Source organism: Dryobates pubescens, chromosome 17 (assembly GCF_014839835.1).
Source record: "Dryobates pubescens isolate bDryPub1 chromosome 17, bDryPub1.pri, whole genome shotgun sequence".
Lineage (NCBI taxonomy): Eukaryota > Metazoa > Chordata > Aves > Piciformes > Picidae > Dryobates > Dryobates pubescens.
Window position 1 is genome coordinate 11,633,857 of NC_071628.1, and position 15,268 is coordinate 11,649,124.

A 15,268-nucleotide genomic window follows, 5' to 3' on the forward strand; every position below is an offset into this window, starting at 1 on the left:
TATTTCTATGTCAGAAAAGAAAATTTTAAGACTTTAATTAGAAGAGAAAAATTGAGCTTGAACTTAATACCCATCACTACCACCTTTCATTTCTGAATTTTAGACCTAGCCCCTCTGCTGTATTAATTTCCACTGCTGAAAAAGTGCAAATACCAAAAAAGGGATGATACTTCAAAGCTGAAGTGAAATCACTTGGGAATGGTAAAATCAGATGTTCTGATTAACTGACTCTTTCAATAGTATGTGAGTGGGTAAATCAAACATTTGCTTTTGCTTTCCTGTCTGTGAGCAGCATTGAGCAGAAGAGACACCTGTCCTTGTTTCTTCAAAAATTATATGCTTTCTCCACAAAGGAGCTTTTGGTCTGCTGTTACAAGTGTGCTCAGCTTTAGGGGATAAATGCAGCTCACTATTTCAGAGGATAAATAAACCCATGCCTTCTTAATTATTACAAAGTGTGACTAGAGGCAGGCTTGGAAGCAGAGAATAAGCTACCAAGACTGCTGTGTGTTAGGCTGACAACAGGGGAGACAGCTGAATTTAAAGATTTTAGGGAACTTGTGCTGAACAATAAGGTTTAAGCCAATTCTATGGAATAGAACTACTGATTATCTTTGTGTCCAGTTACATGAAGGACAGAATCTTTTCCAAAGAGGAATGTCAGGCTTCTAAAGTAAGAAAATAAGACCATTATAAACTAGGTATGGCAACTTCTGTGTTATGTCCCTTTCCTCCAGTCTTTTCTGTATGTAATAACCTATAAATTTTCATTCTAGATTAGATGTGGGTTTTTGGAGATGCTCACTCCTGTGGTAAAGCTCAGAGTCTCTTGTTGCCACTGTAATACAAATAATAATAAGAGCATAATCAAGGTTGTATTTGTTTTGTGGTTGTTCTGAACGCTGGAGACTTAGAGTAATTATAATACCATTAAATAGTAATGGGAAAAGATTTAAAAGTAGATCATGAGAATCTGGAAGGAGATTAAAATCTTGCTCCCTTTTCTTCACCACCCTAGACATTGTGTTCCTCTCTTTATGACAGAAGGAGCAACACAAAATGATTTTCAGAATGCTGGGGCATAGATCAGCCTCTCTTTGCTAGGGGCCAAGAGTGCCCTGTAGATGACAGGTTTAAGTGGGAGAGGAATTAACCAGGAATTAATTCAGTTTCAAAAAGTAGCTTTCTGTAATTTTGGAAGTGCATTGCATCTGACTGCATTTAGTAGTCAGAAATACTGCATTTAGTGCCTGGGGACATGAATACGACTGAAGAAAGCAGTTCTTCCACATACCTTTGTATAACTCTCACCATGGGACCCCAATGCTTTATAAATCTATGCAGCCAGTGGTATGACTCTATTTCAAATGGGTTTTGGAGTGTGCTGATGTGAAAACATTGTCTGATACAACTCTGTGACTCTTTGTTTCATGAAACAACACTCAGTCCCAGCACTTTAATTTGTATAAGTCAGTGGGTGGCTGTCTCCCATCTTCTTTCATGATGTGTTCACAGTGTAGAGCTTCTGCGATGTGCTTGAAAACTCTGCATAAATACCAGGGGTGAGAATACTCTCCATTTGGAAGCTAATAAAATTGCTTGTGTCAAGACTTCAGGTGGCAAGGTCCCACAGGGTCAGAGGTGTGTTGGTAGACTTTGGATTTTGCATGAGACAGACCAGTTCCAAGGAGTCTTTCAGCAGCTGCAAGGCCATTGACTTGCCCTTTCTTTGGGAGGGGTGTGTTTTAGGGAAAATGTATTTCTTCTGGGTAGTTTTAGTCTGATTACTTTGTTGTGTGTGAGCTACAAGGTCTGCATTGGGCCCTGATTATACAGTGTCTTTGTGGCTGTTGCAGTGTTTATAGTGTTCATTTGTGGAGAAGAGGTGATTTACATGATTTTGGGTAATGATCCTTTTCAGCACAGTGCTTCCAGTCCAAATTGGAAGAGAGCGTCTAAAGAGAAGAACAGGCTATGCATGATAAATATCTTTCCCATCACACAATTAAAGTAAGTTCATAACAAATGTGGAAAAAGCAATTTCGTTTTCCTTCAGCTTTTAATGTTCCTGCTAATACCTTTCACAGAGGGGAAAAAAAAGTGGGGTTTTTTGGTCAAAATAACAATAATTTAAAGCAATACAAATTTTAAAGACCTTGAGCAATTACGAAGGTGAATTAAAACACCCATTTTAATTGTTCCTTAAACATTATGTGTTTGATATTGGTTTATTCCTTTAGCTCTTGTATATAGTGAAAGAACAAATGAAGAAGATTTATAAACTGATAAACTGGCCTGTATCAGTATCCCAGGATGTTCAGGATGTATTGCTTATCTTAACCAGAAGTGATGTGTTAATTTGACTAGGAAGCAGAGTAAGATGTGGACATAAACAATATATCCAATTAAAATTGTAACTATAGGTCAGTGCTTCTGCTGTATTGTTTTCCTATGTCACCATCCCTGGAGGTGTTCAAGAGGGGATTGGATGTGGCACTTGGTGCCATGGTTTAGTAGTCATGAGGTCTTGGGTGACAGGTTGGACTTGATGATCTTTGAGGTCTCTTCCAACCTTATTGATTCTATGATTCTGTGATTATAATGCTTAGGTTCTCAGCAGGCTGCAGTGGACTCACTGCTCCTATATATTTATCTATTATGCTCACAGGAAAAGAATGTGATTTATTTAGCAGCTTAATCCATAAGAATTCAAATAAATTCTGCTCTTTGGACCCTTTGCTTGTTTTCAGGTCTGTAGTGTTCTCCATCCCCTCTTGAGTTAACCCAGACAATTCCTAGTGAGGTGTCAATGAGTTGCAGTTCCTTTTATTTTGTTGAATAATCCCTCAGCTGCTGAAACTGAGGCAGTCTTGTGTAGTTAACTATGAGACTACTGTATTAAATTCTACTTGTCTGTTATGCAAGCAATAGTAGAGGATATTGATGGAGATCATGGTAGGTGCTGCAGGTATCCCAGGCTCTCCTGAACTCAGCTGGGATCTCTGAATAGGCTGCTTTTATCCCAAGTGGTGCTGACAGAAGTGCTGTAAGATCACTGCCCCATGGTGTTCCACAATGAAAGTGCCCCAGAATAACAAATCCATACCTGATGATAAATGTGTAAAGGATGAAGTGGTCCCATACTTGAGCCATTGTTAAGAAGGAAGGAATTGGCAATGAGCCCCTGGAGATTCAGAGAACAGCATCCCGAGGGAAGCATGGAAAATCTGCTCCTCAATTAGCATAAAATTTGACTGGACAAAACCCCCCAAACACAGCTACAAATATTCTGTGTATGGAGGAATGGGCTATTCAGTCTGGAGAAGAGAAGGCTCCAAGGAGACCTTATTGTGGCCTTCCAGTATCTTAAGAAAGCTGGTGAGGGACTTCTTAGGGTGTCAGGTAATGATAGGACTAGGGGGAATGGGAAAAAAGAATAGAAATGGGTAGATTCAGTTGGATGTTATGAAGAAATTCTTCACCATGAGGGTGGTGAGACCCTGGAACAGGTTGCCCAGGGAGGTGGTAGAAGCCCCATCCCTGGAGATCTTTAAGGCCAGGCTGGATGTGGCTCTGGGCAACCTGGTCTAGTGTAAGGCGTCCCTGCCCATGGCAGGGGGGTTGGAACTAGGTGAGCCTTGAGGTCCCTTCCAACCCTAACAATTCTATGATTCTATGGTGGCATCACAGCAAGTGGAGTGAAAGAGGCTGGTGATGGACAGTAAGCGAAGATTTATCCATTTAGAGACTCTTCTAAAGCCCTGCTCTGATTTTGCCAAATGAAATCAAAATGCAGATATTTGATATGGTCTTAACTCAGGGTTGACATTTTGCTTGTCTTGATGCCCACTTTGGGAGGTATGAATAACCTGAAACGTTTGTGTGTGTTTGTGTTACAATTCTTAGTGTGGTCTAGCAATCCTTAAAGTTTCTGTACTAGTAGCAGAAAATGTGAAGAGCCTGAGCCGTGTCTTGGGTGTCATGGTTACAGACGTGTTTCTGCCTTTTAAAATGTGGTACAAGATGGGCAATCTAAAGAGACGGAAATTAACAGTTAAAAGTCATTCATCAGCCAGTGTCCTGTAGCACTGCTGTGTGCCATATGCATGTGCAGCAAAAGCAGAGCTGAGCCAAAGAGCAGCTGAGTTTGTGGACAGTTTTGAATCCAAAGTCATGGCAGGACCTGCTGGAATGTCTGGGATCCTCCCCTGGAGCATTAATGAGAAATAGATGCCATCTGGAGGAATTTTCTTGCCAAGGGACTGTGATGCCATCTTTGTCTTCCAGTTCTCATCAGTCACAAAAGGCTTGTAATAGATTTGTATTTTACCTTCTGTCACGATTTTGTCTTGACAGCTACTAAGGGTACTCAGACCATTCAATAGGCTCTTGCAGAAAAATACTTTTTATTCCTGGTAAGACACATTTGTTGCAATGCCTGTTCTGCCACTCCTCTATTTCCTTTTCCCACACCAGTACATGCCTCTTTTCATCAAGACTGACTCATCCACTCCTCCCCTTACCACTGTCATTTCTTTCCTCTTCCTTTGCTGTAGGTACAAAGAACAATTTTATTTGGTTGGAAACTCAGATGCTTAACTGTGTATTTCTAGTAGTTTGCATGAAAATTTTTGCATCTACCTTAAAGAAATGTGAGCACTGTAACACCTAAGGCTGGAATTTTACCCACTCTTCTCATGATTTTAATGGTGTGTGCATGAATGTTTTTAAAATCAGTTAACTATAAATGAATGGTACATTCAGTACAGTAACTGTCACAAGTGCTATTGATGTGGAATCTAGTTTGCATAAATTGCCCCCTCATTTTTTGTGCACCTCTCTTTAATTCGATATTAACTGTGAAATAGCACTACCTGTACCTCTTAGCTACGATGAGGCTCTGAGCAATCTGATCTAGTGTGAGGTGTCCCTGCCTGTGGCAGGGGGGTTGGAACTAGATGATCCTTGAGGTCCCTCCCAATCATAATGATTCTATTATGCTACTTATGGTAATTTTTTTTGGAGGGCTTTTCTACTACACCCATAGGATTAGAATCACTAATTGTTTAGTGCAGGGCTAGTTTTGAGAGCTTGCTAGGCCGCAGAATCCCAGCTATATGCTTTGAAATGCTATGCTGTATTAACTATGAAGTGACATAAAGGCAGTGCTTTAAACAGGGTAGACCCTGCCTGGGAGGATTTTTAGCTGAAATGCAGAGCACAGAGGAGGGAATCAGGGCAGACAACCACTGGCTTGCAGATGGAAGCTGAAACACAAAAACATTAAAAGTGGTTTGTAGCTGAGCTGGGAATTAACACATCTCTGGGTTTTAAAACATCTTTTCCTTTTAGTGTTCCTTTTAGTTTGGATTGAATGATGGCACTGTGGCAAGATTGTCTATTTAGAATTTTAAAGTAACTTTGAAAGTTTTCAGGAGTGTTTAAGAGTATGAAGAATTAGTAAAACAGATGTGTCTGAGATGCAGTATGCAGGCACTAGTTTAAGTTTCAATAAGAATGTGTCTAATGCAGGTATGGAGGGAAGTAAGATTAGGCTGATCTCTTATTACCTAGCACTAAATCAATTTTATCTCTAAAAACTAAAATCCTTCTGGTGAGGACTAAAGAGGTTCTTCAGTTGGATTTACCTGGACTGCAGGCTTTGTGATCAATACCTGTTTATTATTCCTTGGATCTCTCCACCTTATTTAAGGACTGAAACTCTGCCAGTGTAATGAGCCAGCTGCTTAACTGCTTGCAGATCCCTAAGTCCACTTTTTATGGGTTTGTTTTATGCTGGGGAGGTCCCTGATGTCTGTGGAGGAGGAAGGAATCTCTCTTCCCCTCCCCTCCACCCCCTAGGCTGTGGCATGCCAGTAAAGTCAGTTGATAAACCAATAATCAAATCTCAGAATTTATATTCTTCTACAGAGTTCAGGACACAGGAAGAAACTGCCATGAAATAATAATTCCTTTAGCTCAGCTGTGCTCCTTCCTGTCATTGCCTGGGCTGGACAACATACACTCCCATGTTCTCTTACAATAAGAAAAAGTGTAATTCTGATGATGAAAGTATCCTCTGAGCTGCAAGGTTGGAGAAAGAGGATTTGCTCATGTTGGCAATTTAAGGTAAATCTCCTTTATGTTATTATAGCAGTTTAGTTGTAGTTGGGGTTTAGAGGAGGGTATGTGTAACCCAAGCTTTTTGCTCCATCAGCTCACTTCAGAGGGGTGTTTCAGGCTTGTGGCTTATAGATGAGCAGTATGAGGAGAACATGTCCATACAGAGCTCTTCCACTGAGCTGATCTAAACTCCGGAGGGTTTGTATGCTATATTGAAATGTTCATACCATTACAGCCAATGAAGCAGTCAGTATTCTTAACCAAACTTTCAGGTCTCGGTGACATTCATAAATCAAGATGTCTTGATGACTACAGAAACTTTAAAAATAGGCCTTTGCTGTGGAAAAAAAGAAAAAAAAGTAATTTTCTTTTTATATTGTAAATATGTATGTAATCATTTGGGGTTGGTTGCACTTGTCAGCTTTGATATTTGACTTTTTCTTTTTAAATTAGTGAAGCAAAGTTTGGATTACACAGTATGTAAAAAAAGGAAAGAAAAAAAAGAAGCAGCCCATACTTGTGGAAAAAAGTCATCCAGCTGCTGAAGCATTATTTGGGAAGAAAAAGAAAGGCAATTAGGAAAAAGACAACATTTGTATTCCTGCTACTCACAAATAACACAAATCATATCATCATCATGCATGATGACATGACTTACCCAGTTGTGTGTTTATTAGACTTGGAGTAAAGCACAGTTATTACCAACCTTCCCCATCTCTTGCAATAAGTTGGTATTTGAACAGGACAGAGTACTTAGAAAGTCAAGGGGTGAACTGTATAGAAATAACACTCTGGCACCACCGTTTCACAAAAGCAAATGAGGACTGACAACCACTAAGTGCAGCCCATGCTTTGCTGAAGGAAAATATAGGCCACGGTAAACAACAAAATAAATTCCCGCCTGCAGTGCTGAATGAAAAAATAATCCTCTTGGGAGGCAAGATCATTGTGCACCACCATGGTATGGTTGCCACCTACTCTTCTGGCCACGCTGGAACTGCTGGACTGTTTTTTGTCTCCTGGGATTTACCTCTGTGTGTCTTGGGTCAGGCTACATATTTCCTAGGTACTTCGAGCGAAACCTGATCTGCCTTCTAATCTTGCTTCGTGTAGAATGTCAGCACTGTGCATAATTTAAGCAGGGTTATATATCTCACTTCTAACACACAGGAACAAGGGGATAGATTATAGTGATTTTTTGTTTATTTTCTGATTGGCAAGTGAAAGGCAAGGGAGGTGCACTTTCCTTAAATTGCTCCTAAGGCAGGCAGTAGCTGCTGTAAGGAGCAGGCCTGTTTTCCCTTCCTTCTTGCTCCATCTTCCCAACCCCCCCCTTGTTTCTCACTTAGAGAAGGTGGGACTGGATAAATAGAATTAGCTGACAAAATTCACCCAAACTTATGTCATTCAGTTTGGTTGTGGTTTTTTGTTTGTTTCAAATTTGCTTTAAATTTGATACAAAAAGAATTTTCCTTCCAACATCTCAGTATAAGAAACAAATATGAACACGTTTCTTGTTTAAGCAGAACATTTGCTATCAAATTAATAGTTTGGCCTTATCTGTGCAAATATGTAACTGCTGCAATATATTCAAATAAACAGTAGATTAAGGAGCGGTTTTTTTGGTGCTAGAATTTGAATTACATGTATTTTAGAAATGGCACTTGTCTTCCCTGTCTGAGACAGCTCTAGAGAGCTGCTTGCAAGTAGTTCAGCTTCTAACTGCACATTTCTATTCCCAGCTGCAGCACTAGGGTAAAAGAGAAGCTGAACAGCAGTGAATGCTTGTGAAATTGTATCTCACAAATCACACTAAGCTGGAGGGTTTTTGTTTGTTGTTTTTTACTTTACAGTGCCAGTTAAGAAATTGAGTTTTCTTAGATGCTTGCTACAGCATCTGTAATTTAGCATGTTAATTCTTCAGTATCAATTAACAGTCCATACAAAATTGCTCTTTGTGTTCAGGAACAGATTTTGAACTGCTGCAAGAGCCATATTCAGAACTTCTGGGGTGTTCAATTTCTTGGCAATGTGGCAGTTATTTTATAACATCTGACACTTATCTTTCATTTCATTCATGATAATAATGATATCTGAGCAAATGTCAGATGGAAGAGATCTCTTAAGGTCAGATTCCAGACACTGAATTTTAATTTTTCCCCTGCAATCTCTAGCATAGTTAAAGCAAACTATTTCTTGTAGTGCTTGAAGTTGCAAATGTTAAAAGTTACCCAGCTTTAGTTTTGTCGTCTGTAATGCACTGAAGTGCACAAATTGTAACTGCAGGCAATACTTACTGTTTGATTTAGCTTGACAGCAACAGTAAACTGGACTTTATCATAAATACTAATTCATCTAACTGGAAACTGCTGGAGGCAATATAGTTTGAATACCATTTACCTTTCTGTCCCGTGCAAGGCATGCATTCAGAAGTGTATTCATTGTCATTGAAGGTGTTTAGGAGACTTGATAGGGTGTTGGTTGCATGGTTTAGTTGATTAGGTGGTGTTGGATAATAGGTTGGATGCAATGATCTTGAAGGTCTCTTCCAACCTGGTTTATTCTATTCTAAAACAAACTCTTGCCATAAGTATTCCAAGGAAAAGTTACATAAATCATACAGGTCCTTAAAGTTAAATTGAGAGCTGTGAGACAGATGCAGTCAAGAATGTAAAGAGAAAAACCAAGAAGCAGCACTGGCCTATGTCTGTCCAGTGGCAAACTCCAGTGGGAAAATCAGAGAGCTGATACCATTAAGTTGTCCCTGCCCATGGCAGGGAGGTTGGAGTAGATGATGTCTAAATGTCTGTTCCAACCTAAGCCATTCTATGAAATGTGTGATACTAGGCCATCCTAATCTATCTGCCTCTAAGCTTTGTTCACAGTATTGTAGATTGTTTATTCATTAAAAATAGTTATTTGCCTTGAGGAAAGGCAACAGACAAGACAGAAACCATTTCTTTTGCCTTTCTCCACACACCCCCCCCCTCCAACCTGAGATTCTACTCCAGATGGTAAAGAAGAACAACATCCTGGCACAGCCTGACTTCCGTGGCATAGCTGCCAGTGTCTGTCTCTTTGCAGAGAGACACACTCCCTTCCGGGATGTGGGAGTCTGGGATATCTGGCACTGCATGGAACTCTGCATTAAAAAGGAACTCCACCATAGCAACTTGTAGGATCTCCATAGTGCACAGGTAAGAATGTTGTGTGATCTTAAATCCCCAAGCATAACAACTCCACAGTATAATGAGGGTTAAAATTGGTGCATTTCATCCAGTAGAATTCCTTAAGGGAAAGCAAACCTCTTTGTAACAGATTTCTAAGGCTGCAAACTTCTGAATTCAAAAATACTTCAGGGAGTAGGATATTAAAAACTCTACCAGCTAACATCTCAAAAGCAGAAAACAGAAATACTTCACAGGTAGATGAAGACACTTGTCACAGACTTGAGAGAGCTATATACAGTGTGTTTCTGAGATGAACAGCACACATACTCTTTAACTCTTAAAAGCATCTTCTGAACTGGGAGACTTCTATATTTAATTTTTGTTTTTAAATCCAGATGCACTAATTTGCTCTCTTTATCAGATAATGTCATGACTTTTACAGCAGTCAGCAATGGATGTTTCTGTACCACAGCTGAAGGAAATGTCAAGTACAAAGAACTGCACTGCTCGCCTGATACATATTAGCTTATCATGTAAATGGTGAGAACTTTGACCTTCTTAGAGCAGAAAAGAAGATAGTGGATTAACACTCCAGATGTCTAATTAATCACAGTGTGTCTCATCCTCTTGATTGTAGCTAAGCAGGCTGTCCAACTTAAATCAGTTGTCCAGTACTAACACTTACCTGTTAGTACTGTCTCTTGTGCAGCTGTCAACCTAGATGACAGTAGGTTTCAGAAATAAATCAGAAACATCCTTATATGTGAACTATACTTTTATTGTGTGAATACTTAAAAAAAACTCTCACAAAACTAAAATTCTAAGAACTGAGTAATACTGCACTCAATGCTTATACTATTTTCTCATGCAAAAAGTACAGGACAGTACTGACTGCACAAAGCACTTCATACAAACTTCATACCATTATCATCAAAATTTTACAGCTTTACTGAAATGGGAAATCCAGAGTTTGTTACACACATACCAAATTTATTTGAAGATTAATTCTATGAACTTGCTGTCACTTCTCAGGCAAAATTTACACATCACAGAACTACTACAATAATAAGATACATATTTAAACTATTTAATTTTTATTCCAAATTCTAAACTGTGTTTTAAGAGGCATACTGCAAATAAATTGAAGCCAGAGTTGTCAGATACTAGGTCAACCCCCTAAAATATTTCTGTAATAGCATCTGTCTTCTCAGTTTTAAGGCATCTGAAATTCAACCTAAACTGAGCTTTTCTATCAAAAGCCAAACTAAGAAATTCTCTCCAGAGAAAGACACAGTATGTCACTTTCAAAAAGACCTATCTTAAGGCAATGTGCCATTGCTACAGGCTGCACACAAACTGCAGCTGTTTTCCCCTGACCTGTTGTTTTGTAAAGAGTAAGAGAGAAATCTTGGTGATGGAAGAAAAGAAGTGTACTAGTATGTATTCAGACAAAAGAATGCTGGAAATTCAATCTAAGACCTACAGACTCTAAACAGTCTCCATATAATATTATTTTTTTATTCACAAGAGGTGTTCCCTTTTTCAATTCACACTACAGATAAAGAGCAATGGACTGTAAACATTCATTCTTCAGTTATCTATAAAACTGTGGAAAAATAAGAAAACTGAGGACTAATGGAATTTGTTACATAGCATTGCTGGACTCTCAAACCACAAGTATCATCAGTAGGGATGGTAACGAGGCCCTGGGTTGTAAGAGTTGTAGCCATATTGTCCATAGGGAGAGGAGTATGATTGCCCTTGTCTGTGGTAGTTATTACCCCAACTTCTTTCTGGCCTCTGATTAGATCTATAGTCACCTTGCCAGTTGTATCTGTCCCCTCTAAAATATCTACCATCTTGAAACCTGCAATAAGAAGAAAATGTCAAAGGTTCACACATGAATTTTACAGTTTTCACAAAGCCTGTTATGTAAGTGCTTATACACTAAATTACTTGTTTTCATCAGTATGTCATAAAAACAGGTATCTACAGTCAGATCTGAGACAATTAATTAATTTCTTACTAGTACCCAACACACTACTTGCCAAGTGACAGCAGGATGGTCTGCTTCCTAACACAAAACATTCACAAGCATCAGGTCAAGTGGTGGGACTTTGAATAGACTCAAAAAGACCACTTATCTAAAAACCAACCAGAAGATACATCTGAAGCTTCATCAAAACCAGGTTCAATACAGCAGTTTCATGGTTGAAAGCTGTGGTAAAGCAGTCTTAGGTACAGTCTACTTAAGTACAGCAGACAATCAGGGAAGCACATACTGGCACTGCTTCATGGTCTCCTGTAGATTCTGCTACTCAGGAGTATATCTTAGCAGTTGTAGTTAGCCATTCTCTAAATGTTGGCTTTTCAGCTGTATCTTGATTGCTACTGGCACTTGATCTGCCTCACAGTAATTATCTCTGGGTATCTCAACAGTGTGGTGTAGACAGACAACATTTACATGAGGTTCACTTTGTGACAAAAGTGTAGATGTAAGAATTGCTTAGTTCAAAGAACATCCTCTTTTAAAAAATCACTTTTTAATCTATAGAGACTGATTCTGTGTTTAACTTAATGACAAGTTTTTAGCATGAGAAAAAGTTAGAATGTTCTTTTTTTCTTCAGATAAGGCACGAATCCTATTTAGACATTTAGCTAAGAAGTTTTCCTGGTTGTTAGTTGGACTGGAGTTTATACTAAAGGCTGATGCTATTAATTGTAGTTTTTCAGTCACAGAGAAATCAGATGTTATTGTCCAGGATTCAGTAAAAAGCTGCAATTACATCCTGAAGAAATAATTCAACCACTGCACTTGCTAGACAGATCGGGTGATGAATTTTACAGTCATTTCTGATAGATAAAAGAAATACAGGCTAATCTAACAAAGTATGGTAAATATTTAGGTTACAAAGGAAACATTCTTCTGGACTGCTAGCAACAGATTATTAGCCTGTTCCTTCACACGTTTTTCCCCACTGATTATTATCCAAACAGATGACAGGCTGCTTAGTTTTGCAAAACTCTCATCTTTCTTCTCTGCAAAAATGTTTCTATCTGAGGAGTAACAAACCCCAGGTCAGTAGAGTCAGTGGTTCTAGCTTATTCCTTACTAAACCAGCAAATTACTGAATACTTTTATGCACAATGTATCCAAAAACTGATTATCAATACAGAGAAAAAAACTTTTCAGAGATTTCCTCTGAAACAGTTACCTAAGAAGTAACAAGAAGATACCTCTACTAACAAATTCCTATTTTTCTTCTGAAATAAATGATCTTTTAACTATGTGTTTGTGAAAATACAAATATTTAAAAAACAGACAACAACAAAAAGCCCAACATCAGTACCGATCTCTGTTTCTCTGGTTGCCCCCAGATCTGTTTCTCCATTCTTCAACCACGGGAGGGGGATCCGTGGGACGTTTCAGATATTCCTGGTACTCTTCATCATCTGATGTGAATCGATGAGCAAACATCTTTTCATAATTCAAGGGCATGTCATCCAAGGAAGTCATTCTGAAAACTTTAAACATGAACACAATAAAAGTGGCTTTAGCAATGTATGATGACTCTTATTGTAATAGCCACCAAAATCCATGCAGGGCAAAATGAAGGACAATGAAAAATTATACTCGGATTAACAGGTAAGTTTTTGGCAGACAGAACAGATGACTGACTTTTAAGCTCTGGCAATTTAAGACTGTAAGTAACTCCCCTGAACAGCTTATCCCTGATGGAAAGCAATTCCAATTCCACATGCGGTATTTGGATGTCTGTACTGGATATGCAGACGTTGATCTGTCTGAATAATGGGAGTGGTTTTAAGGGACTCCATTCACACAGGAGATACTAAGATCAGATTAATACCTAACATAGTCATTATACAGAAGCATCTCTGATGAGTTTTGATAGACCTAGATTAGATGAGCTGTGGTAGAAAGATACGGGACATGTTTGAGGGTTAGTAATGGGAAAAAGTATTTCTTCAGAATGCATTTCCAATCTACTCTTAATCCATTTTTGACAGGAAAAACATTAATGCAATCAACTTGAAAAGTTTGCTAAGGTAGAATATCATGCAAAGCCTGCAAATACACATAGCCAGCAAAGCAAAATAGATATTAATTCACAATAATTTGTGTTAACAACTTGATTCGGGAAAAGGACAGCACCTAATGTTAAAATTACCTTATATCATGGCTCTCTGATGGGACTGGTGTTTAAGGCTTTAGTTTCCTTATTTACCTGATTATGTATGCATTTGCCCTTCAGATGTTGGTGCTGCTTATTACTGTCAATCAATAAAAGCCTGACCCTAACAGCAGATGCTGAGAAAGGTTCTATGTCTGCTATTTTAACAAGCCCTGAGTAATTCAGAGCATTCAAGGTCTTCACCTGTAGACTTTCAGGTTAAGCGCTTCTGCTGGCTTCTGAAGATTTGCAGACAGGACCAACATTCACCACGCAAACTGATGAGAAAGGTGGAGGTGAGTTTTCTATTGGATCCACAAAGCTAAATGTATAGCCTAATGACAGCCCCATTCCTCTCCCCACCATATCCATGAGCAGCTTGAGACTAGGGTAAGCGGGATGTTCACGGGGAATACAGAACACTACTCTTTCTGTAGATTGAACTCCCCTTCTGTCAGCTTCAGGAAGTTCAGTGTCTGGTGGTCTTTCAGGGCCCACCCTGCAGCAGCCTTTCCCTTCCACTTAATGCTGCGGCATAAACCTTTCTGAAGCAGGAGTAAGAGCTACTCCTGCAGGACGCCAAATGGCTTCATACTCCCTTCTTGCAATAAGCAAACCTCGTTGGGTTTTTATTATGAGCTGTGTCCAGGGAACTTTGCTCCTCAGCGGCTCAGTCGGGGGCAGGGGCAGCACTGGCGTGCACACCATTAGCAGTCTTCTCCAGAGCGCAGTGGGAGCAGCTCTCCTCAAGATTAATAACTTAAATGTAAGTATTCGTTCTGCGGGGACGGCTAACAGGGGATGCCCGCCACCTTCCCCCCCGTCTGCGGCCAAACTGTGTGGAGCACCGAACGGGGCCCGTTCCCCTCGGGGTGGCTCACGCCGGAGCCCTCCTCCTCGCGGCCGGCCGGGACGGGGCCCTGTCCTTTCACCGTGGGTGGGGCCCCGCTGCAGCCCTGACGGCCAGAGCCCGCCGCAGGTAGACTCTTGGCTTTCCACCCCCCTCTTCCCTCATGGCCCCTGGCCGACACGGCTGCCCTCACCCTGCGTCTCCAGCCGCTGCCGAATCGCCGCCGAAGCCCTCCTCTTCCGGGCCGAGCTCCGCCGCTTCCTGCCGGTGCTGCCGGGGCGGGTCCACCCTGGGCCGACGTCCCCTCGCAGAGCCTGGGGCGGGCTGGGCTGGGGGTTGAGCTCAATGGGGTGGAAAAATTGATTCCCTGGAATTGGGATTTGGCACCAAGCACGTTGGCATAAATAGCACTGAGATTTGAGGGGCACTTTTCTTCGCTCCTACGCAGGTTTTAGGGAGGTGATATCTGTAATATTTGGACTTCAACGGAAAGGTGCAACTGAAAAAGTGAACGTGGTGCCTACAGCCATAGCCTTGCGAAATAAATGTGTTTCAGGCATAAAAAAGCACAGAGATGTGTCGAGTACTGTGTGAGAAAAGTAAGATGACGGGAAGATTTTGTTGGCAGCTAAATAATTCTGCATAAACTAAAATAATGGTTGTTTGGCATCTGCTTCTGCAACGTGTTTACACTCTCGCCAGGTCCTGTGGGTAGCAGTTAGCCTTGTCACTTTGAATACCTGTGAAGTTATTGTGAGAGCGTCGCAAGCTCTCTTAAGCCAGGTCCTGTGGATGTAAATAGCTAGAGGCAGAGAACTCACCTCCCCTCCTCTGCTGCACCTCTGGCTCTTATTTACTCATTTCAGAAGTGCAACAGCAGTTATTGTCAGCTTGCTGCCCAAAGGATTTGCAGTATGGGGACACAGCGTTGC

The 15,268-nt window shown here is 40.4% G+C and overlaps 1 protein-coding gene across 2 annotated transcripts; it reads right to left on the reverse strand.

Moving 5' to 3' along the window:
* Positions 1 to 10,300: 10,300 nt before the first annotated feature.
* RAMAC (RNA guanine-7 methyltransferase activating subunit) lies at positions 10,301 to 14,596 on the reverse strand. Of its 2 annotated transcripts, XM_054169240.1 has the most exons (3): positions 14,530 to 14,596; positions 12,644 to 12,818; positions 10,301 to 11,160 (listed from the first exon to the last, which is right to left on the reverse strand). In XM_054169240.1, exons 2-3 carry the CDS (start codon positions 12,808 to 12,810, stop codon positions 10,977 to 10,979), a joined length of 351 nt encoding a protein of 116 aa, XP_054025215.1. In that variant the 5' UTR covers positions 12,811 to 12,818; positions 14,530 to 14,596; the 3' UTR covers positions 10,301 to 10,976. The 2 variants fall into 2 exon arrangements, with proteins under 2 accessions (XP_054025215.1, XP_009895581.2); XM_009897279.2 differs by lacking the exon at positions 14,530 to 14,596 and having other exon boundaries at positions 12,644 to 12,828.
* Between the last annotated feature and the right edge of the window lie 672 nt (positions 14,597 to 15,268).

What these genes read in the sequence shown, in the direction of transcription:
- RAMAC (XM_009897279.2), bottom strand. Translation starts at nt 12,828, where the DNA reads ATGTTTAAAGTTTTCAGAATGACTTCCTTGGATGACATGCCCTTGAAT. An exon ending in AACCAGAGAAACAGAGATCG is followed by an intron (nt 11,161 to 12,643) that starts GTACTGATGTTG and finishes TTCTTATTGCAG; the next exon opens with GTTTCAAGATGGTAGATATT.